The following is a 23957-nucleotide window of genomic DNA, read 5'->3' as shown; positions in this document are numbered from 1 at the left end:
TCACTACCCATTGTAAAAGATTTTAAGAATGTACTATGAAAAATTGGATAACTTAGAGAAACGGACAAGTTCCTAGAAACACATAGCTTACCAGGACTAAATCAAGAAGAAATAAGGGCTGGGGATATAGCTCAGTTGGCAGAGTGCTTGCCTTGCATGCACAAGGCCCTGGGTTCAATCCCCAGTATCACAAAGAAAATCCAGAACCAGATGGTTTCTTTGGTAAATTCTTCCAAACATTGAAAGAAGAATTAACACCAGTCCTTCTCAAATACTTCCAGATAATAAAAGAAGAGGCAATACTTCCTAACTCACTATTCCAATACCAAAGCCAGACAAAAACAAGAAAACCAAGAGGCTTACTCACCATGACCAAGTGAGATTTATTCCTGGAATGCAAAGATTGTTCAACAGGTGAAAATTGGCCAATGTAACACAATACGTTAACAGAATGAAGGAGAAGACTATGTGATCATCTCAACTGATGAAAAAGAAGGATGTGACACAACTGAATACACATCTATGATAAAAGCACTCAAAAAACTAGGAAAAGAAGGAAACTACTTAAGTATGACAAAAGCCACATATTAAAAAAAAAAAAAAACACCAGGAATATCAAACTCAATGGTGAAAGACTGAAAGCTTTTCCTCTAAAATCAGGAATAAGGCAAGGATGCTGGCTTTCACCACTTCTATTCAGCACAGTAATTGAAATCCTAGCCAGAGTAATAGGGCAAGAAAAGAAATGAACTACCCAATTGGAGGGAAGAAGTAAATTTATCTAGGTTCAGAGATGATATGATCTTATATGTAGAAAACTCTAAAGAGTCCACCAAAAAACTGTTAGCATTAAAAAAATCCATCAAAATATCAGATACAAAGTCAACATACAAAAATTAGTTGCAACAATATGCAATCTGAAAAGAAAAAAATTTTTTGATGCTATTACAAACTCCATTTGTAATAGCATCAAAAGAATAAACTACTTAGGAATTATTAATCAATGAGGTCAAAGACTTTTACAATTAAAATCAAAAAACAATGCTGAAAGAAATTTTAAAAGTCATTAAATAGACATCCTATGTTCATGGATTAGAAGACAATATTGTTAAAATAATATTACACACATTTAATGCAATTTCTACCCAAATTCCCTATTTTTTTTTTGCAAAAATAGAAAAAAAATATATCCTACAATTTATATGGAATCCCAAAAGACCTGAAGTACAAAAATAATCTTGAAAAATAACAAAAGTAGGAGGATTCACACTTCCTGATTTGAAAACTTACTACAAAGCTATAGTAATCAAAACACTGTGGCACCAGCATGGACACTTGGGTTACTTTCATCTTTTAGTTACTGAGATGACCATAGACCAAAAAATAAAATAGCCTACAAATAAACTGTTAAAGATACATTTAGATAATTTCTGACAAGGATGCCACAATATTCAATGAGGAAAGAGAAGCCTTTTTTTTTTTTTTTCAGTTGTGCAGGGATGATTTTTTATGTGGTGCTGAGGATCAAATCCAGCAAGGCAAGCGCTCTACCGCTGAGCTGCAATCCTAGCCTGAAAGGGCAGCCTTTTAAACAAAGGTACTGGTAAACTGACTATCCAGATGCAAAAAAAAAAAAAAAAAAAAAGTAGATCTGTACCCAACACCATACAAAAATTAACTCAAAAATGGACCAAAGACTTAAACAAAAGATTCTATACAAGAAAGCATACAAGGGTCTGGGGTTGTGGCTCAGCAGTTAGAGTGCTTGCCTAGCATGTGCGAGGCCCTGGGTTCGATCCTCAGCCCACATTAAAAAAAATAAATAAAATATATTGTGTCTAACTACAATGAAAAATAAATATTAAAAAAAAAGAAAAGGGAGGGCTGGAGATGTGGCTCAAGCCGTAGCATGATCGCCTGGCATGTGCGTGGCGCTGGGTCCAATCCTCAACACCACATACAAATAAAGATATTGTATCTGCCGAAAACTAAAAAATAAATATTAAAAAAAAGAAAAAGAAAAGGGAAACATAGGAGAAAATCTTTATGACATTAGAATTGAAAGTTATTTCTTGGATATGACATCAAAAGCACAGGCAATTAAAGAAAAAATAGATAATTTGGACTAAATGAAAATTTAAAACTTTGTGCATTAAAAGACACAAAAATATTTTATTCCATGAAATGGAATAAAATATTTGAAAATCATATATCTGATAAGGCTTGATATTCAGTATATGTAAAGAATTCTTATGACTTAATAGAAAAGAAACCCTATTTTTAAATGGGCAAAGGACTTGAATACACATTTTTCTACAGAAGATATTCAAATAGCTAACATGCACATGAAAAGATGCTCAATATCTCTAATCATTAGGGAAAGGCAAATTGAAATCACAACATAACCTCCGCGGACCTATTAGGATGGCTATTTAAAACAAAAGAAAATAAGTGAGAAGGTGGTGAAATTGGAATTTGGTGCATTGCTAATAAGAAGGTAAAATAGTGTTTCCCTTGTGGAAAAATTCCTCAAAATTTTGAACATAGGTTTACCATGTTCAGCAACTCCAATTCTGTATATGTACCAGATTTTTTTTTTCCCTTTTTTAAAATGGTATTAAGGATTGAACTCAGGGCACTCTTCAACTGTGCTACATCCCCATCCCTTTTGATTTTCTATTTGGATACAGGGACTTAATAAGTTGCTGAGGCTGGCCTCAAACTTGAGATCCTCCTGCTTCAGCCTTCCCATACTCTGGGATTAAAGGCCTGCCACCACTGAATCAGGTTTACCCAAAATAATTGTACAGATACTTGTACATCCAAGTTCACAGCAGCATTATTCACAATAGCCAAAAGATGGGCACAACCAGGGTCCACTGATGGATGAACTTTTTAAACCAAATGTATTGTATACATACATAGGATGGAATACATTCAGCCTTCAAAAAGAATGAAGTTCTGATATGTGCTGCAACATGGATGAAGCCTGAAGACATCACACTAGGTGAAATAAGCCAGTCACAGGACAAATAGTGTATAAATAGGTACATTCACAGAGACCACAAGTAGAAAGATGTTTGTCAGGGGTCGGAGGAGGGGGAAATAGATATTTGGTGGAGTTTCAGTTTGGGATGAGCAGGTAATCCCAGCAGCTCAGGAGGCTGAGGCAGGAGGATCTCGAGTTCAAAGCCAGCCTTAGCAAAAGCAAGGCCCTGAGCAACTCAGTGAGATCCTGTCTCTAAATAAAATACAAAGTAGGGCTGTGGATGTGGCTCAGTGGTTGAGTGTCCCCGAGATCGATCTTGATACTCCCCCCAACCACCACCAAAAAAAAAAAAAAGTTCTAGAGATGGTGGTGCCGGCTGCCCAACAGTGTAAATGAATTTGATGCCACTGACCTGTATACTTAAAAACGATGAAAGCAGGGCTGGGGTTGTAGCTCAGTGGTAGAGCACTTGCCTAGCATGTGTGTGGCACTGGTCCTTAGAAACACATAAAAATAAAACAAAGGTTAAAAAAACAAGTTGTCTTAAAAAACGATAAACTTTATGTTCTATATACTTTTGCCACAATTAAAACTCCAAACACGGATTACCTCCATGAGTTACCGGGTTAGGGAACTGAGTATCCTCCCTCTTCCCGGAGTCCTCATTCCAAAGACACCGCCAAAGTTCACTGGGCCACGGAAGCCAGTCCCAGCATCCTCCCAGCGGAGAGAGGGCCTGGGAGGTGACACCACCCCCCATCCCATTGCCCTATCTCCAACTTGGTTCTCAGCCTCCAAGTTTAATTTGTCCAGTGGCTCGGGGGGGCCTTCCGCGAGTGTCTTCGACTTTGTCCTCCCACTGTCACTCCAAGCCATTTTAAGTGTACAACTTTTTTTTTTTTTAAAGCACATTTAAGAACTGTGCAGCCATCGCCACAATGCAGTTCCAGTACATTTCCATCACTCCACTTTGCCATTCTGAGCCCCTGGTTCCTCGTCTATAAATGGTGATACGATGAGCCTAGCATTTTAAAGGTCCCCCAACAAATTCCACCTATAATTATTCTCCTTGTTGAAGCCATAGATCTAGATTAGTTTCTTTTTCCAAATCGCAGTCCAGTTTTTTCCCAGCCGACATCCACACATTTACAGCCGTGGAATGCGGGCAAGGAGGTTGGGTCCCCAGGCTCCGCGGAGGGTTTCAGTCTAGGGTCCCTCCCCACCATACCGCTATCCGGCCACCCGCCCAAGCCCAGCAGCCAGCGATCGGGGAATCGGGCCTCTCCCGGGCGCCCTGAGTGCTCGGGGCTGGATTGGTGAGGCCTGGGCGCTGAGGGCGCCTGCGCAGTAGTGAGCGTCGTGATCGCGCCCAGGGGCTGCGGAGATCCCTTAGAGTGGGCTCGAGATCGCTCCGAGTGGGCCCGAGAGCGCGGCGGCTGCTCGACCCCCGTCGGCCGCAGCATGGCGGACGAGGAGCTGGAGACGCTGAGGAAGCAGAGGCTGGCCGAGCTGCAGGCGAAGCACGGGGTGAGCGTGCGGGCGCCGCCCTCGCCTGGGGTGGAGCGCACGGCCCCCGGCTGAGCGCTCGGGCGTTAGCCTCCCGGGCCGCGGACCTTTCCGCTGCCCCCGCGGGGTCGTAGCCTTCCCCGGGGCCGCCGAGGCCCCTTCCCAGTCGCGGGGTCCCGGGCGGGCGCCGAGCACGTGCGCGGTGGTTCTGGATGGGGGTCTGGCAGCCCCAGAGGGGGTTCGCTGGGCCGGAGGTTCGCCCGGGGGAAAACCTTAGCCTCGCCCCTCCCTCAGCCTCGGCTTTCGGGGCTGGCCACCGTCCACTGCGGTGCCCGCCGATCGGAACCCAGTTTTTCTAGAATTGAGTTGTACCCCGCATTCCGTTGAGGGCCCGCTGTGTTTCAGGCGCGGGGACCGGCGAACTCCAGCCCCGACGGAGCGGGACAGCCGACTGGTCGTCTCCGGGAGCCGGGGCTGGAGGAGCGCCTGCCTGTAGCGTGAAGCCGGGGAGGAGCGGGTTAGGGATGGAGCGAGGTGGTTGGCATCATCAGTGCCCCTAATTCGGAGGCACGTTTTAGGAAGCGTAGTGTAGGAAACCGGGGTTGTCTGTGTTCTCAAACGTTCTATGAGTTGTGACTTCAGAAGTTCATGGAGACTATCTCGCTGACTTCTCTGAGCCCAGGTTTTAGTTATTAGAAAAGCTGTCTCTAGTATGTATCAGAAAGAAAGCAGAATGGGTTCTGTTTTTACCCCTTTGTGAAATTACACTCAATGAAAAATTATTATTTTTTTTTTTTTCAGGATCCTAGCGATGCAGCACAACAAGAAGCAAAACACAGGTATGATGGGCTGGACATCTGAACTTCTTGAGAGGTGGTTTCACCAAATGAACCAAACCCCCACCCCACCCCGAAATGTTTACAGGTGTATAAGCTTTGAATCTTGTCCTGGCCGAGTGATTTTTGCCATGAATTGTCATCGAGGAATCTTTATTATTTGTTAAATACACATTTAATACCTTGTATTGCAATTACTGTTTATCTGCTAAACTGTGACTGCCTTAACACAGCATAATAGAACTACTTCATTCGTGTGTTGTGACAGTTGAACACTTCAATAAATATCATCTGTTTAAAAAAATAATAAAAATAAATATCACCCATTATACTAGTCTCATTTTTATACCAGCAGAAGGCAGAGCACCTCATCGGCCAAGTTAATCAAATGAATATTTGATTGCCCCATCATACTGCCTATTTTTTTCTTTTGGGGTAAAAAAAAGTAATAAAATTTACTATTGCAGCTATTCTTGTTTTTAAGTATACTATTCAGTAGTGGTCACTGTATTCACATTGTTGTACAATAGCTCTAGAAGTTTTTCATCTCATATAACTTTAATCAGTTGAACAACTCCTGATTTCTTCCCCCCTGTCCTCATGCTACCTTTTAAACTCCCTTTGTCATTTGCTTTGGGTCAGGCACTGTATTGGGTTTTTAGAGGTAGGCAAGAAAGTGAGGGTTTAGAAAAAGGCAGATGATAAACACTGAGTGATATGAAGGAAGTAAAACTATTCAAATTTTGTTGGTTCTGAGAAGTACATTTTTTCACATTTTAACATTTGAAATTGGAATGCATTATAATTGATTGCTCTTATCCTGGATTCTTCCACAGAGTATTTACTTTTACTTCTGCCATTTCTTGGGTTCATTTGAAATCTGAGATCTTTTAAAATTTTGTTTGAGGTTCTCTTCTCCCTCTTGCCTCATAGTGTGAAGTCAGACAGAAACCCTATAAAACTAAAGCTTGCAGTTCAAATTTTCAGAGGAACTTTTATTTTTTCCTTCCTCCAGTTTGGGTCAGATACATGAAGAATTCCTTGCTGTTGCACGGCAGGCTTATTTCTTGTTTATCTTTTAGAGAGCATATTGCTTTTATTTCCTCAATATTTTTATTACTTATTGATGGACCTTTGTTTATTTACATTCGGGGCTGAGGATTGAACTCAGCACTTCACACATGCTAGGCAAGTGCTCTACCACTGAGCTACAACCCCAGCCCATGCATGTTGCTTTTTGACACCAGCTTTGAGTGGGGGTCTCTTAAGAGACCCATAAACTAGAGTACCTTTTTAAAAAAAAACTCTTAAAAATACATAAAACTATGGTGCATCTTACAATGGGTGACATTTTAGATTGAGTGAAATATAATACTACTATTACTTAATAGCAGATTTTAAGTACTCAGGAATTGTAAGGCCTAGGGAAATAATCTTTAAACTGTATTCCTTAATCTCTAGGGCTCCTAGGTTGAAATGAATAGTGGGCATAACAAGCCCCAGCTCTCTAATGCAGCCAGAGTACACCCTTCAGGTTCCCTGAAGGGCTTCACTTGAGGAAAAAAAAAAAAATTAATTTACTACATTAAAGTTTGAAACCATTGCCCTACGAATATGAACTAGTTCCTCTTTGAGTATATAGAAAGAAGCAAGAGTAGTTGCAGAGTTATAATCTTACTACCCTTCTCCACTCAAAAATAGAACTGAGATCCCTGAGCAACTGTATTTGGTTTTAGCTCGGCCATGGTTACCTGTGTCTCTCTAATATGTCCTCCCTGGGCCTGAGCTTATCTCTAATATGTCCTTCCTGTCCCTGGAAACGGCACAGATTAATCAATTAATTGGTGATTCTCATTGCCTGAAATCCCACTAAGTTTCAAGCACCTGTCACACAATAGGTACTTAAAATTTTGGTAAACGTGGTTGAACTGAAACTTCTCTCTAATTATGAAAATATTTAAGTTTCCTGAAAACATGGTAGGGTTACAACCATATAACAAAGCTGGCTATTTGAAGGCAGAAACACCACAGCACAGTCTGTGTATCACAGGTGTCTATGGTAAGAAACATCTTGTTACTTTTTATGTATGTTCTGTAGCTATGCTGACAGCCTAGTTCTAATTTTGCTTGACCTATGTTTTTATTGTAGGGAAGCAGAAATGAGAAACAGTATCTTGGCCCAAGTTCTGGATCAGTCAGCCCGGGCCAGGTGTAAGCATCTTCCATTTCCTTTAAGATATTTCCATAAAATTGGCTTGATTGGGGAGATACATATGCAGTTTCTGCTCTCTAGAGTAAATGTTTGTTTTACCTAAAAATACTTGAGATAACATTAATTTGTAAGAAGTGTGAAATTTATAAACCTAGAGAAAATTTCCTTGAATTGTTGAATTGTTAAAAGTGCCAGTTTACTTCTCTTCTTAGCAAGAAAATCTTTTCCAAGTGTCTTTTCAGTAAAATTGGTAGAAAACAACTCTAAAGTAGAAACAGTCAAATTGTTGCCTGTTTGACATGGGTGATGGGGAGTTAAGAATTGGTGATAGTCTTGGTTTTATTGTACATGCAGTTTTTTATAATAAAACAAAAAAAATACATAGAAAAAAAATTAGCCAATCAGAAGGAACTATCTTCTGTATCTTCTGTGTTGTAAATGTAAGCTCAATTTGAGTTCAGAAAGGACAGATAGCTGTAGATGATCACCACCATTTTATATGCATAGTAATAAATAAATTACTTTTCAGAAGGCAGTCATTTTAAGAAACAAGACAGTATGGGGCTTAATATCTGAGAACCCAAGTTTAATCTTGGCTGTACAACTGTGATTGACATGGGTGAACTCTGGCTTTAAAAGGAGTAGCCATTGTGTGCCCTACCTACTTCTCTGATTTGGAAACAATACACGCTTGTGAACTGCTTTGGAAACGTCAATGCGTAGTTTTAAGGTGTAATATAAATATGAGTACATTTAGTTTTGATGTCTTTTTGTATGTTTTTTCTTTACAGTAAGTAATTTAGCCCTTGTAAAGCCTGAAAAAACTAAAGCAGTAGAAAATTATCTTATACAGTTGGCAAGATATGGACAACTCAGCGGGAAGGTGAGCTTGGCCTACCTTAAGGGAACTTTACCCACTCTTACCTGCTTTATCAAAACATGGCTTCCCCAGGTCAATTTACTGTTCATCCGATTATAAAATTTGTGGGATTTTGTTTTTTTCTCCTGTGAAGAATTTTTTAAAGGATAAAACAGTCATCAGTTCTAAAAGATAATTACCTTTCTCGAAATGCTATGCTTTCTCCTTTCCTGACATTGCTGTGGAACCTTGCTGATGTCTGTGTGACCCAATGACTTAGGGTTAGCTAGCTTAACTTAAATTATTTCCTGCACTGGAAACAAGGCTTGTCAATAATACCAATTAAAATACTACCTGTTTAGGTAGAAGTTAGGTTTTGTTTGCAAATGAGGAGAGATTTTAATCCTTTGATTATCATTTGTGTTGCTGAAAGGCCATGAGGTGTGGGGATCATCTGGCAAGCCTAGCCTTCTTTCAAGTTCCACCTGCTGCTTTCTTAGCCCTTTACACTAAGAACAACTAAGAAAACCTTCCCTCGGGCTGGGGTTGTGGCTCAGTGGTAGAGCGCTTGGCGCCTAGCATTTGAGAAAGACAACCTGTTAATCTTTTTGAGGGTGGTGTTTCCTCCAAGGTTGTGTTTAAGCTTCTCATGGGCAGAGGTAGAGTGTCTTTCCCCTGACAACACAGTGGTGTATTTTTCATTGTCTACTAGTGATGATAAAGATGTTCTTATAAATATGTTTGTTTTGAACTTTTCTGAAGAGCTGTTTGGTGAATATTATCTATTCTCCCACTGAGGAATATAGCAAAGCCAATTTAGTTGGAACTTAACCCAGTAGTTCTAACCCCCTAACTCACTCCTTTCCTCTTTTCTCTCTCTCTCTCTCTCTCTCTCTGTCTCTTTTTTTTTCCTGATTATCCTAGGTATCAGAACAAGGCTTAATAGAAATCCTTGAAAAAGTAAGCCAACAAACAGAAAAGAAAACAACAGTTAAAGTAAGTTTCTGCAAATGAAAAGGTTGATACATTAAATGTTAAGGGTTGAATATACAACTGCCATATCTAAATATCTTTCAGTATTTAGGCAGTTTTATAACATGGAAATATTGTGGGGTGACCAGCACACCCCATTAGGGTACATTCCTGCTCAGTCTGAAATAATTATTAAGAAATAAAGGCAGAGCCAGAAATTAGATAAAAGGGGGGGTGCCTGATAGGCCTTCCAGTCCTAATAAGAGCTGGAACTGAACAACTGAAACAGGAGGATACTCTTTATTTAAGGAGGAGTACATCAAAGGCAGGGATAAGGTTTCAGCCGGAGGAGTCTTGGTGCTTGGTGCTCGATTCTCAGTGTGGCAGGGGGCTTGCAGTAAACGGGTTGATTGGCATTTTGGCAAGCCACACCCATCTCCTAGAGGCTGTGTGATGACTCTAGTGGGTCATCCCATCTCTTATCCTATACTGAACTTGTAATGAAGCTAAGTGGTCGTCCCATCTGTGATGCTATACTGAACTTGTGACAGAGCTAGGTAGGACGCCACATGAACTAGGCGTTCTCAAATCAGCAGGATTGTTGCTGGGAGTTCCTGATACCAGGCTTTCCAGCCTAATGGCTTCAACATCGTTTTAGTTCACACATAGTTCATAGATGGCTTCCCACATGGAAGTTCTGGAAGAAACTTTATTTATTGAGGTTTTAATGTTTAAGGTTCCTGTCCCCCAACTGCTGCCCTCTTTGCTCATGAAGTTGTTTTTTAAAGACATAGGACTGGGGATGTGACTCATTTGCCTGTCATGCATGAGACCCTGGGTTCTGTCCCCAACACCACAAAAAAAAAAAAATAGACACACAGTCCTGAGTGGGTAGAAATTTTTCTTCTCAGAAAGTCTGAGTTATGCTTTATTAAATATGTTATGACATTCATTTAATTTTCCCCCTAGTTCAACAGAAGAAAAGTAATGGACTCTGATGAAGATGATGATTATTGAGCTAAAATGTTTAGAGACTGGACCTTAATAAAACAATTCTAGTACTCTGATTAATTGTTTACTTTGTTTATTGTCTATATGCCTTTAAAAAATAAACTTGTTATTCAAAATAAAGCAAGTTGTGGTAAGTTATTTCAGTATCTGCCAAGTGACCAGAAGATCTGCATTTTGAATGTATTGCCCTTCCTACCAAAAGCATTTGAGTACTTAGCAGCATGAATGTAGGAGAAATACAAGTTGTTCCAGCGTGCTTCAATAGGAAGAAAACACCAACCACAGCAGCCAGAAACACTGGGAAATAAAACCCATGGACAGTGACTGAGTATGACTAATATTTCTGCAGGTAGTACTTCCATTTAATGCAAGAAAATCCCTGGCTTTGATTTCTTTTGTAATATGCTTATCAAAGGCCTTGAGATTAAATTATGTAACATTTATCACTCCCATCCAAAACAGCTGGAGTGATACTTCCATTGATACAATCAGCCACAATAACTGGGACAAACTGGTAATAATACTTCAACAGTAAAAATGTTTGTAAGACAAATGACTGTAAAAAAAATTTTTTTTTTAAGTTGTCAATGGGTCTTTATTTATTTATTTATTTATATGCAGTGTTCTGAGAATTGAACCCTATGCTTCACACATGCTAGGCAAGCACTGTACCACTGAGCTACGACCCAGCTCCAAGATAAATGACTTTAATGATTAAAATCTAGTTTGAGTTGAGCAGTTACATTTTGGTAGAAATGTTTTTGAGTTTTTTACTAATAAAGCTGCAGATGATTTTAAGGCAGATGTCATCTCATACTGAGCTTTACTTGCACTAGGTTATGAAAATCCTCTTGGGCTGGGGTTGTGGCTCAGTGGTAGAGCGCTTGCCTAGCATGTGTGAGGCACTGGGTTCGATTCTTAGCACCACATATTAAAAAAATAGATAAAGGTCCATTCATAACAAATAAAAATATTTTTAAAAAAATAAAACCTTCTCTCATACATTTAGATCATAAACTTTAATAACTAAGCTCTTTGATGTAATCTTTTAAACGCCTTAGTTCTACGAAACTAAGCCCAGGAGTGAATTCACAACACTTAATGAGATGAATAGGATTGGTAGCAGTGGGAAATGTGGTTTACAGTCCAAGTTGGCTTTAAACACAGCATACTGCTCATGTTTAAACTATATTTGAGATTTTACAATATTTGAAATTTGTAACCATAATAAACAAAGTCATCATAGGGGTTGGTGGTGTGGCTCGGTGGTAGAGGGCATCCTGGAGGTCCTGAGTTTGAGCCCCAGCACCACAAAAGAAAAGTGTTGGAATAAGTGTCTAATTTCTGAATAAATGAGTTATAACCATTAAGAAAATTAATTTTTTTATTTTTCTTTTAAGGAATAGAATTGTAGTCAAAATCTTCTGGGATTTTGGGAGAACCCATTTATAGATTTTGCTTTAGACCTCATTGACATAAACATGTAAAAAGCAGGGGCTGGAGTTGTAGCTCATGATAGAGTGCTTGCCTCGCACATGTGAGGCACTGGGTTCAGTCTTCACCACGTAAATAAAGGCATTGTGTCCGTCTACAACTAAAAAAATAAGAAAAAAAATGCTAACAGCACATTATATAATTCTTAGCAAGTTTTGTTACATTTTCTTGTTCAGAATAACCCGTGTCCTAATTCTAACTACGATGTGAATGTGTTTAAAGATTGTCAGATGTTCCTTTCAAAGACACTTGAGAATGGAAAGCGATTGTGTATACAAGGATAGAAGTTATTGAAGGCACAAAGGGTGGAGAATACTGCTAAGAAGTGAGGAGTGGTTATTCTAAACTTTTAAGTAAGTCAGTGAGCTGGCAATCCTTTGTACTCAAAACTTACACAGAAATAGAAATTCAGGCATTACTTATTTGTGAACTGTAAAATTATTTTTTCTTTCAAGCTAGGAAACAAGTGGAAAAACAGAAGTGTAATGAGCTAGTCAATTGAGATGGCTCCTACTATTAATTACTTTACTGCAATAGCTCAAAAGGAAACTCCCCAAAGACAGACGGTTTCATTCAGGACTTTTTCTCCAGATGAAGAGCACACCAAGCTTGAAACAGCCAATTCAGGTGCCACTGCCAATTTGACCTTGACCCTCAGATCTCAAGCAAATCAGTCCCTTGTTTCTCTGAACCTGTTTCCTGGCTTGCCAATTCTATTCAGTGAGACAGAATTAAATGATTATGCATCAGGAGACGCCCATAGGAGGGCGCTATTATGGTGGGCAGCGCAGCGGCGTTTGAATGACTGATATGGGGCCTGGCCTAGGCTGTCCAGTGGCTATTTGCCAGTGCCAGCACGGGGGTGAGGCACGGAGGTACCGTGAGGCGCCCATATTGAAGAGATTATGGCATCTGAAACTCACAATGTTAAAAAATGGAACGTTTGTAATATTGAGGATCATTCCATTGATCATCCTAGAAAACAGATCTAAAAATTCACTAATAAGAATATGAAGGAGGTTAAGAAATCTCCGGAATAGTTGGCTGTTTATATAAATACAACAGTTGGACAAGCTGTGAAGTCCAGATAAATTTTGAAAGGTGATCCATCACCAAAAAAAAAAAAAAAAAAAGTCCAACATCTTTATCCAAATCCTTATTACAGAAAAAAATAGTCCCCTATAAGTGAGGGCTGTGATATGGCAAATAAAATGAACTGGCTTGTGCAGCCCACCTGCATGAAAAATTATAGCCATGATAGTTGAAGATACTTGGTTAACTCCACAGTGATTCTGGTTCTTCACAGAAAATCCATCATCTAAATACGGTGGGGTTTTTTTCCTGTGGTTTCTCAGGATCATGAAACAATGGCCTAAGTTTGGTTCAGCAGGAATTTGAGATTGAGTGTAGCTTTAACTTTCTGGAGAAGTGTAAGTGAACTTGTAACTTATTTGGGGAGGATAGAAGATCTTGGAGTTGAGGTAGATTGCCTGCCTGTATTAATGGTTTACAGAAAGAAAAACAATAGATCTCACTTGGCTGCTGTGTAGACTTGTTGCCTCTTGTAAAGTCATTACTTAAAAGCAAATTTGAAGAATATGTGATAGTTGGTTTAAACTGGCTTCAAGCTGTAATAAAAAAGTGGTCAGAACTATCACTCAAAAAATTATAAATGATGGAAATATTCAGGATTTTAAAACAACTAAGTGGCCTGTAAGAACAAGAAAAACATCTTACTTTGGTTCCAGGATACAGTGGTATTATAGCTAAGGATATAGATGCTTATTTATTATAGTTGAATTGAGAGATTTTGTCTACTAAAGAGCATTTAGTTACTCAAAACATCTTGAACTATATGATTTCCAAAAATTGATCTGAGAACTGTGAAGTGTGGAAGAAATTAAAACCATTTTTTTCTTTTAAAAAGCCACATAATGAAACCACTAATGAAAACCCTGAAACAATCTACTTCACATTGAAGTGGAAAAATATCCAAAACGAACAGCTTCAACTTCAATGAGATGAAAGTGCACCACAAAGACTGTTTGCCTTTGCTGCATTTGGGCTTTATGTGGTTATCTGGTAACATTTAAGAACTACTGGTCCTAATGCAGTCCTCCATGAGAATATAATTTATACTATGTGAAAAAATAAGACAGGACTAGGAACTATAAAGACTAATTATCATTAATTTTTTATTGTTTTATAAAAACCACTCGTATGTGTGCAGCTATTAATGTTGAATAGACTTTCAAAGTTTAAAATGTCATAGTAAATAACGTTAAAAATTTTTGTCCATACTGAGATACTGTGTAAACAAATGCCTTAATTATTAATAAGCCAATGTGTTATGATACCAATATCTGTTTTTAAAAACATTAAAAACCTGCCAGGCATGGTGGTACATGCCTGCAATCCCAGCCACTTGGGAAGCTGAGGCAGGATGATCACAAATTTAAGGCCAGCCTCAGCAACTTAGGGGAGGCCATGTCTCAAAACAAATAATAAAAAGGGCTGGAGATATAGCTCAGTGACTAAGTACCCCTGGATTCAATCCCAGTGCCAAAAAAAAAACTTAAAACCAACCATGATTCATTCTGGCATGATAAAATCATGAAATTAAATCAGAGGTTTACATTCATGTAGAATGTGGTTGAAACATTTTCCATACTATTTTTAAAACTTGAAAATGTTGTTAGAAGTTCTGATTTTTTTGTCAGAATTTCACATCATGTACATATGTGTTATCTCTATAAAGAAAAAGGTGAGTATATGTTTGTATGAATGTTAAACTGGAAATGTCCATAGAGTTGGCTAATTTATATTCACTTTTTATTGTATGCAGATTTATTTTTATTTTAATGTTTTTTAATATTTTTGTTTTAAATATTATTATTTCTGTATCATTAAACTTCCTTCATTTGAGTAAATTCACTTAATATTTCTTAAAAAATGGTTATACATCAAAGCATTTTCAAAATTATACTGCACCATCCATAAAATTAGTTACTAGCACATGTACATGTATGCATATTGAGAATGCCTATGCCAATAAATTACATGACATAGTTTCTTAATTAGTATGATAAAAGACCACAGCAATTTAAGTTAATAATGTTCTTTTGGTTAAAAAAGGAAAGAGAAGAAAAATTAATAAATTGGTAAAGCAACAGTGTTCATTTGTGTTTGTACTAGAAAGCTGTATTGTATTTATTATTTTGATTTTAAAAGAAAACATTTTTGTGGTCCCTCAGCATAGCACCTACAGCATTAAGTCAGCCCTGGTCAGGTAGGTGGATAATGATCTGATCTGTTTGGTCAAATTAAGTGTTTCAGTCACATCTAAAACTGACAAAATATACATCCATCCAAGGGGGACCATTTTTCCACACACAAAGCATATGTTTATTAGAGGGGCTGAGAAACAAATCTCCATCACAAAACATTAAAAAAGCATACCATGGGACTGGGGATATGGCTTGGTACAGAACTTGCCTAGCATGCATGAGGCCCTGGGTTCAATCCCCAGTATTGGGAAAAAAAATACCATGACACGTTCAAGAATCATAAAGTTTACTGTTTCTCTTCCATCATTTGGCACATATCCAAGGCACATTAGAAAATTAGAAATCATAAATTACTTTGTAGAAAAATAACCCCTCCCTTCTATACACACAAGAATTTCCAAGAACATGCACAAAACCATTTCCCTATTACAAAGTTATTTGAAAAGGTACTCAGGACAAACCCATGTTTATAAGCTGTAGACCAATAACATAAAAAAATAACAGTATAATCTATATAAATTTATAAAAATCAATAAATTCTAACTTAAAATAACTCTGACCTGGTTTGTTCTGTAAGTTTTGAATCTGAATCAAAAGACTAAGAAAAGATGTGCCAAATCTACTCTCTAATAACCATCCATCAGGTGTGACATTTAAGGGAGGTTTTTAACGGAAAGGGATGTTTCTAGAAACACTGCTACAGGTATATATGTGCAGTGACCAATTATCTGTACTTTGTTGGAAGAAAAATTATATCCAACTTTTTCTATATAGTGCAGAACAGGTCTGATATGTCCTTTTTACTAAAATGAACATCAAAATGGCATTTAGGCATATTTTGGTTCAAGTGTTGCTTTGCAAAGGAACATTTTGCATGGTCTATTTCTTCATTCCAATATGACATTTATGCATGGCCTCCACAGTAACTTACTGTGACCTAAATCGCTTCTCTTTAGATTATCCTGTAGTGTGGGTAGGGAGAATATTTTAGCTTATGGCTTGCTAATTTATACACATCACAGAGGTTTAGCACCTTTCCATGGAATATCAGAATCTGACAGTGAAACCTCTCCCTATAACCAGGAAATCCTTAGAAACATACATCCCAATTAAGGAGCTGGACCCTACTGAAATTTTTGTCCATTTTCTTTCAAGTGTATTCATTAGCTTTGAAGAGGAGAGAGATGGTGGTAAATTTTTTGTTGCACTTATTCCCTCAGCCACAGAAAAGCTTTCAGGAACTTTCTGCTGAAGAGTCTTTCAAGCCAGTTGTTTGAAAGTATACTCAGTCCTAAGCTGTATTCATGCTCAGCATCATCTTATTGCATACTTACTTCTTGGCAGCAAACTTAACAATGACTTATTACTGTTAAGACTGGGAAACACCAGCCCCTTGGGGCAGGGATAGATTGTCGGCAGTCTCTGGGCCCTTGGGAACAACTGGGTCTTCAACAGTGTGCCTGCGGAGCATTCTCCTGTTTCCAGGAGCAGTTTGCTTCTGTCTAGGCCTCTCCTCAGGCCAGTCATTCTTTCCTTCATTAGCAGTCTGAGATCTGCTCTGGTCTGGCAGGTTATTCTGTTTCCATGTGATTCCTTGCCTTTCAGGCTAAAGAAAATATACAATTCAGTTTATGTCTGCACTGTATTATATATAAACCACATGACCGCACTGCACCTACAGCATTAAGTCAGCCCTGGTCAGGTAGATGGATAATGATCTGATCTGATTGGTCAAATTAAGTGTTTCAGTCACATCTAAAACTGACAAAATATACATCCATCTACCCCTGTGGGCTACTGTGTCAGACAATGTGCTTAGTACTCCTCAAGCATATTTTCAATTCTAACATCCCTGTGATGACAGTGTGTCACGTGCTCACTACCTGTGCAGTGTAAATACAGAAAGCACCCAGAGAAAGTGCTTTACACGTTTGCACACTTTGTAACTCTAAGTATATATACTGCAGTCCCACTCCACAGCTGAGGAAACAGGACTAGCAGTTAAGCCATCTAACTAAGTACCGCAAGGGAGAAGCTAGCACTTGATCGAACTCAGGCAGATTTCAGTTAGTGGGTTTCCCACTAAGGAGCAAATCTATTAGCAAAGCTACAGAAGATTAAGTGTGAAATAAAAATTAGTCATGTTAATAGAAATCACTTTAATGTTCTTGGGCTGGGGTTGTGGCTCAGTGGTAGAGCACTAGCCTAGCACATGTGAGACACTGCGTTCGATCCTCAGCACCACATAAATAAATAAAGATATTGTGTTCATCTACAACTAAAAAAAAAAAATTAAAAAAGAAATCACTTTAATGTTCTAAAGAAATGATTTAAAACTTACATGTTTGCTCCAAAAGCCTATGCTATCAATTCTCAACAATAAGAAAAGTCATATTTCTAAGAATCATAGGTAATTTGTTCACAGTTAATTAAAGCTGTTCATATGTTGCTTCTGTTATAAATACATTTGGGGGTCAAGGTATAAAAATCAACTTGATTTTTTTTTTTTTTTTTTTTTTTTTGAGCATAGATTGGGCTGTCTTTCCCTCTGGAGAGAGTAAGCATTCTCCCTTGAGTGTGTATTCTTGCTTTACCAGGCATCTCACTCTTGGGATTAACCCCCTTTCCTACTTAAATGTGTACCTATTTTCCTAAATAATCAACTGTCTATGCCTTAGGAAAAAAATAGCACAGATTGTAAAGCAGGCTTCATTTTATGACAAACTTTTTAAATGGTGCATGGGAGAGAACTACTGTACACACTGAAACCGCAGCTTCCCAGGCTTACTACTGCTTCCCACCTTTCACCACTCTCCTTTCTCTGCTCAGAAATATATTTTAAAATATATCAATGAAGTCCATATTCTTGACTGTCCCACTAAAGTACTGCAGTCTTAATTGCTGTTAACTCTTACAGTGAAGACTACCATTAAATGAAGATGACTATCATGGAGAAATGTGTTTCCTGTGGATCACTTTTGAAAAAGTCAGGTTTTTAAAAGTAGGAATATATTGGGGCTGGGGTTGTGGCTCAGCGGTAGAGCGCTCACCTACCACATGTGAGGCCCTGGGTTCGATCCTCAGCACCACATGAAAATAAATAAATAAAGATATTGTGTCCAACTAAAAACTAAATATTTTTTTTAAAAGTAGGATTATAAGCCAGTGTTTAATAACTCACCTCATGCAAAGAACCTTCAGTAAAATTAGGGACACTTCTATCTCTTGCCATAATCTCCCTAGAAGTCTTCCCCCTGAAACCCAAAATATAAAATAAATATTTGGAATAGTGGTGTGAAACACTCTGACCACAAGATGGCAGCATTGGATGACATTATTACTGAGAGTTCATCCACAGGTAATTAAAGCTGTTCATATGTTGCTTCTGTTCTAAATACATTTGGGGGCCAAGATACAGAAATCAACTTGATTTTTATACTCACCTAAACTGACCACCTGAGTGAACAAAGTAAAACTGTCTTGTAAAAGGTTCATCTGGTAGATCGTACATTTTTGAGTTCCCTGTAGATAAAAGAATAAATAACTGAAAACTTAAAAAATAGTTATATTAAAATTACAACACAGACTCAAACTTTCTAATTTCTTAGTTTAACAAAATTTAGAAAATTAAGCATTGACTTTGCTTAACTATAGTGGCAAATACCTATTTATTACTATGAGAACCTTTGTAAAACAAGGATAAATCCTTCATACACTGATACTCCCCCACTAAAATCAATTATGCTGAGGTAGCCTCAGAATTATCCAGATATGTTCGTGGTGGTGCATGCCTGTAATCCCAGCAGCTCAGGAGGTTGAGGTAGGAGGATTGCAAGTTCAAAGCCAGCCTCAGCAAAAGCGAGGTGCTAAGCAATTCAGTAAGACCCTGACTCTAAATAAACATACAAAATAGGGCTGGGGATTTGGCTCAGTGGTCAAGTGCCCCCTTGAGTTCAATCCCCAGTACCCCCCCAAAAAAACAGAATTATCCAGATATGTAAGTGGAGTTATTTACATTATTGCACTACAAATACATGGACTTTTTAAAGATAACAGAACAAGGACCCCTTTAAACTTTTAACAAAGGAGAAAATATTTCCACAGCTATTTGGTAACTACTATTCTAATTACCATCAACCTCCATACACCTGCACTTTTTTAAAGTTGGGGGCAGGGATGAAGTTCAGTGGTACAGCGGTCCTGGGGCTTAAGCCCCAGCATTGGAGAAAAAGAAAAAAAAAAAAAAAAAGACAAAAAGATGCATTCACCCTGGAAGTCTAGGAAATGCACCAGAGAACATGTGGCTTTGGAATATGAGGAATAACAATCTACAAGAGGTTACTCCTCTCCAGGGGGTAAGTTGAGGCCTAAATCTTCAGGTAATGAGGTAATGCTGGGAATGTCTGTCTGATTTCCCCAGGAAACATAATCAACCGGAAAACTAGTATTCAAAAAAAACCTGACAGATGCATTTCTGTGTATCCCTCCCAGTCATAACTATAATGACATTTTACATTTATAATTAAATGAAAACCATCAACTACCCATGAATTTGCAAATAAACCTAAGTTGAGAACTATAGAAAGAAAGTAAGCACTTACATTTTTTCCTGATCTTAACGGTCACATACTCCTTGTGGTCTATTTCGGCAACATCATCTAATGAGGCAACACAACTTGGTACTACTTGAAGTAACTCCATTATTTTTGAATTCTACAATTTCAAGGGAAAGGTAACAGTAACTTTAATTCTTCATTAGCATATTATTGATCTGTTGGTATAGCTGTGACTGTACCAAAAGAAACCTGAAAAACAACTACAAACAAAACTCTGAGGCCATCAATCCTAGTGGCAAGAGCAGCCCTGTGTGCTGGGGGTTAGCTCAGCGGTAGAGCACTCACACAGCACACACAAAGTCCTGTGTTTCATTTCTAGCACCACAAAAGGAACAGGAAAAAAGAAAAAGAAAAACCTGTATCTGGAACCTGACTGCCCTCTACCAGTTACCGTGGGCTGGGTGTTTAACCATTCCATGCAACTGGGTGGCAATAATAGGCTCCATTATTGTATGGTCAGGAGAGGTTATCAAGGGGCCACCATGCAATAAGGACTCAATAACACCATCACCATCATTGTCCTTAGACTAAATACTGAAGTTTAAAATACTTCAGTTCCCTTAGGAAATATCAAGCTCACAGATACACCCAAGAAACACTGCTTCATCAGCCAGCTGGGCATCCCTCAACCATTCGGCTGACACCTCAAATTGTTCCCCATAGGCCCACCCCTTGCCAGCCACACACATCTCCTTAAACCACACTTCATCTCCAGATGAAGACAACATCAAAGTTAAAAGAAAGTCACCGAAAACTCAAATGAATATAATAAAGCTATGATCAGGCTGGATTTTGGTAACTTTAACATCTCAGTGGGGTCATTGAATAGCCTACTAGCTGTCTATTCCCACGCTGACTAGAAAATCAGACGAAGATTCACCATGAAGACACGAGCTGGAAAGAGCTCCCTTCTCCCAGGAGGAAAGGACTTTTCCTCACCAATCTCCATGATAAACACCCACAGCACTGGAGAGGGTGGGGACCTGTGGGGACTCCCCTTACAGAACTCCACAGGTTTGGTTTAGTTTTGTTCTGTAGAACTGGGGATTGAACCCAGGGCCTTGCACATGCTAGGCAAGCACTCTGCCACTGAGCTACATCCCCTCAGTCCTTTTATTATTGTACGTATGTATTTTTTTTTAACTTTTTATTTTTTTTTTAATATTTATTTTTCAGTTTTCGGTGGACACAACATCTTCATTTTTTATTTTTTTATGTGGTGCTGGGGATCGAACCCAGCACCCTGCGCATGCCAGACAAGCGCGTTACCGCTTAAGCCTCAACGCCAGCCTCTGTACGTATGTGTTTTGAGACAAGGTCTCGCTAGGTTGCCCAGGCTGGACTTGAACTTGGCATCCTCCTCCCTCCCAGTAGTGGAGATTACAGGCAAGTAGTTTTAAATCCACAAACAAAACTAGCTTTCTCAATCATGCTGCAAGGATGGTGAAACCAGAATGGTGCCTGAACTTGCTATTTCCCTTTAGTACTTGATCGCCCATTAAGTATGTCAGATCAGGGTGCCAACTGGGGTACCTCAACACAGGCCTTTGGAAGCTACCCCTAAAAGAATGATTCCTGGCTCCCTGAGCCTGCCACCTTTAACCAGGTGACAAGAACCAGTTATCTAGCCACACAGGTTGACTTGGCCTGGGACCCAAGGATCAGATCTGGGAGAAATCCACAGAGGGATGTGTGGGAGCCTGAACTCCTAGCTCCAATGCTGTCTGCACTCACCTGCTCAGCACAGTCTATGGCCGTGCACTGCCTCTTGTTCAAGATGTGAACTGATGCTCCATGAAGCAGAAGCAGCTCCACCACGAAGACATGCTTTTCTATCACAGCCTCATGCAGAGCTGTATTGCCCTTATTGTTAGTAGCGTTAATGGAAGCCCCATGCTAGAAGGAGAAACAGCACAATATTAGGATATATTAGGAATGCTAAAAAATCTTCAAGGCAGAATCTACGGGGTAGGAACATGGGTATTCACTGTAAAAGTGTTTCAACTTCTATGTCTGATATTTTCCTTAAAATGTTGGGGATAAAAGTAACACTAAGAGGGGCTGGGCTGTGGCTCAGGGGTAGCAAACTTGCCTGGCATGTGTGAGGCACTGGGTTCAATTTTCAGCACCACATATAAATAAATAAAATAAAAGTCTATCAACAACTAAAAAAATATTTTAAAAAAGTAACACTAAGAAAGGACTTATGAACAAAGGTGTTTATTGCAGCACTTATCACTATAGCAGGGAAAAAAACAGATTAAATTTAAACAAATAAGAAACATTAAAGAAAACACTAGGGTAAATCCATACTTACTTGACCATTAAAAATTGTGTTGTTATTGGTTTTGTTTTTTGGGTTGTTTTGTTTTGTTTTTTGTTTTTTTGGTTCCAGGGATTGAACCTAGGGATGCTTAACTACTGAGCCGCATCCCCAGCCCTTTTTATGTTTTATTTTGAGACAGGGTCTCACAAGTTACTTAGGGCTTCACTAAGTTGCTAAGGCTGGCTTTGAACTTGTGATCCTCCTGGCTTGGCCTCCCAAGCTGCTGGGATACATCACTGTACCTGGCTTAATCAACGATCATCCTACATTAAATTAAAGAGAAAACAACACTGATCTAAAACTACACTCATTTTTAAAAAGTCCACCAAAGTGGATCATGAACAAGGTGGGTTTTCCCTGACTCTGTGACCCAGAAGGCCACTGGGCTCACACTTCAGGGTAACAACTCGACTTACCCATGGTAGGTGAGGTCAGGCCTACACCGCCAGCAAAAGCAGAACTTAGGTCCTAAGCACTGCCTCCCTGACACAGCACCAGCTCCCTTCCACACAGAACCACTGTGGAAATGTAGTGCAGAGCTCCTCTTCTGGAGGCCTGTGACTAACAGGTGGACCAGCTCAGAGAATGGGGAAAAGGCCTGCTGGAGCTGGGAGGGGCCTTACCTGTAGCAACAGTGCTGCGACTTCATGATGGCCACTGGAGCAGGCATAAATGAGGGGTGTGTTTCCACTTATATCCTTTTTATTGGGTTTCACATTAGAATCTAATAGATACTTCACCACCTAGCTCAGAGAAGAAAAAAATTCAACCTCAGTTAAAATGTGCAAAAAGAAATCTCTAATTTGAAACTGATTTTTCTCTGCTTACTGAGAAGGCTCTTGAGACATATGTCTGACCCCAGTGAAAGCAGACCAGCTGGAGGCCGAGGAAGTACCATCTGCTGAGGGTCTGCTCTGGGCCAGGCACTGCACTGAGCACTACTGTTTTGGTTTAATCTTTACATCTACCCTATGGAGAGGTGGAATTATGACTCAGATATTACAGATTAGGAAGCTGATGCTGAAAGCACACTGCTGAGTGTTCAGGATAGAGATGAAGACCTGAGACACGGTCCTTGTCTTTAAAGAGTCTACAGTGGAACTCATAAAGGAAAAAGGAAAAATGTATACATAGATAATTTCTATAAGAAAAATAGTAATTTAAAAACACAAACTGTTCCAAAATTCTCTCTTGGACCCCCTCCTACAGGGCCACAACTGTACTTCATAAAGTATGAAACTGTTTGGCACAGACCTAAAGGTGGAGAGATGATCAAGACCCAAGTGTAGGAGACAACTCTTGCTGGGATCAAAATCAGAATGACAGCTCTGGGTCACACAGATGTAAATGGCAATGGGCAGAGGGCTGGCTCCACTCCCAGGGAGCACCAGAGTTCTGTGTTCTGCTGCCAAGTGCTCCTGCCCTGTGTACTACAGAATTTCAGGGTGGGAGGAAGGAAATGCAACTGTCCTCTGGGCTAGACCCCAAGACCTTTCCCCTCTGCACATTTCCCCCACGTAAGTTCCTGATACCAAAGCTAGCACCTGCTACAATGCCCAAAAGACAAAGCCCAGACCTGAAAGTGGCCCTTCTGGCAGGCCAGGTGGAGGGGGACGGCTTGGTTTGCATCTCTGGCACCTGCGTTGGCACCATGCTTCAACAGGAGGGGGATGAGGTCCACTCGACCATGCAGGGCAGCAACATGCAGTGGGGAAGAGCCATCCAGGTTGGTCACATTCACGCCAAGCCCATTGGTAGGAATCCTTGCCAGCTTCTAGTAAATGCAGAAGACGGAAACAGAAACAGAAACATCATCAGTACTTAAGAAATTGGGCTGAAGGAATGATTA

General features: G+C 39.4%; 2 protein-coding genes and 1 pseudogene across 3 annotated transcripts in view; 2 read left to right on the top strand and 1 right to left on the bottom strand.

The window, feature by feature from the left end:
• Positions 1-4346: 4346 nt before the first annotated feature.
• On the top strand, positions 4347-10505 carry Pdcd5 (programmed cell death 5). The gene is made up of 6 exons (XM_027941508.2): positions 4347-4516; positions 5297-5334; positions 7481-7542; positions 8335-8426; positions 9327-9398; positions 10344-10505. The coding sequence occupies exons 1-6, from the start codon at positions 4451-4453 to the stop codon at positions 10389-10391; spliced, it is 378 nt and encodes a 125-aa protein (XP_027797309.1). The 5' UTR covers positions 4347-4450; the 3' UTR covers positions 10392-10505.
• Positions 10506-12784: 2279 nt separating this feature from the next.
• On the top strand, positions 12785-13683 carry LOC114097347 (KATNB1-like protein 1 pseudogene; annotated as a pseudogene).
• Positions 13684-15435: 1752 nt separating this feature from the next.
• The window catches only part of Ankrd27 (ankyrin repeat domain 27), a 52939-nt gene continuing 44417 nt past the window's right edge, over positions 15436-23957 (bottom strand). The window contains exons 23-29 of one of the 2 annotated variants that reach the window (XM_027941457.2): positions 23685-23882; positions 22732-22851; positions 21517-21678; positions 19768-19879; positions 18610-18688; positions 18348-18420; positions 15436-16772 (exon numbers count right to left, since the gene is read on the bottom strand). In XM_027941457.2, coding sequence (XP_027797258.2) covers positions 16536-16772; positions 18348-18420; positions 18610-18688; positions 19768-19879; positions 21517-21678; positions 22732-22851; positions 23685-23882 — 981 coding nt within the window. In that variant the 3' untranslated portion in view covers positions 15436-16535. The remainder of the gene's footprint in view (positions 16773-18347; positions 18421-18609; positions 18689-19767; positions 19880-21516; positions 21679-22731; positions 22852-23684; positions 23883-23957) is intronic. The other variant, XM_071604227.1, reaches the window with a different exon arrangement.

This window comes from Marmota flaviventris, chromosome 18, assembly GCF_047511675.1.
Source record: "Marmota flaviventris isolate mMarFla1 chromosome 18, mMarFla1.hap1, whole genome shotgun sequence".
In the NCBI taxonomy this organism is placed as follows: Eukaryota; Metazoa; Chordata; class Mammalia; order Rodentia; family Sciuridae; genus Marmota; species Marmota flaviventris.
Note: the sequence above shows the minus strand (reverse complement) of the source record. Positions and strands in the feature narration are given on the sequence as shown.

Bases quoted from the DNA above. Each gene is read 5' to 3' on its own strand.
- Pdcd5 (XM_027941508.2), top strand. From the start codon at position 4,451: ATGGCGGACGAGGAGCTGGAGACGCTGAGGAAGCAGAGGCTGGCCGAG. The intron at 5,335-7,480 runs GTATGATGGGCT...TTTTTATTGTAG, and splicing joins CAACAAGAAGCAAAACACAG to GGAAGCAGAAATGAGAAACA. The intron at 7,543-8,334 runs GTAAGCATCTTC...TTTTCTTTACAG, and splicing joins TCAGTCAGCCCGGGCCAGGT to TAAGTAATTTAGCCCTTGTA.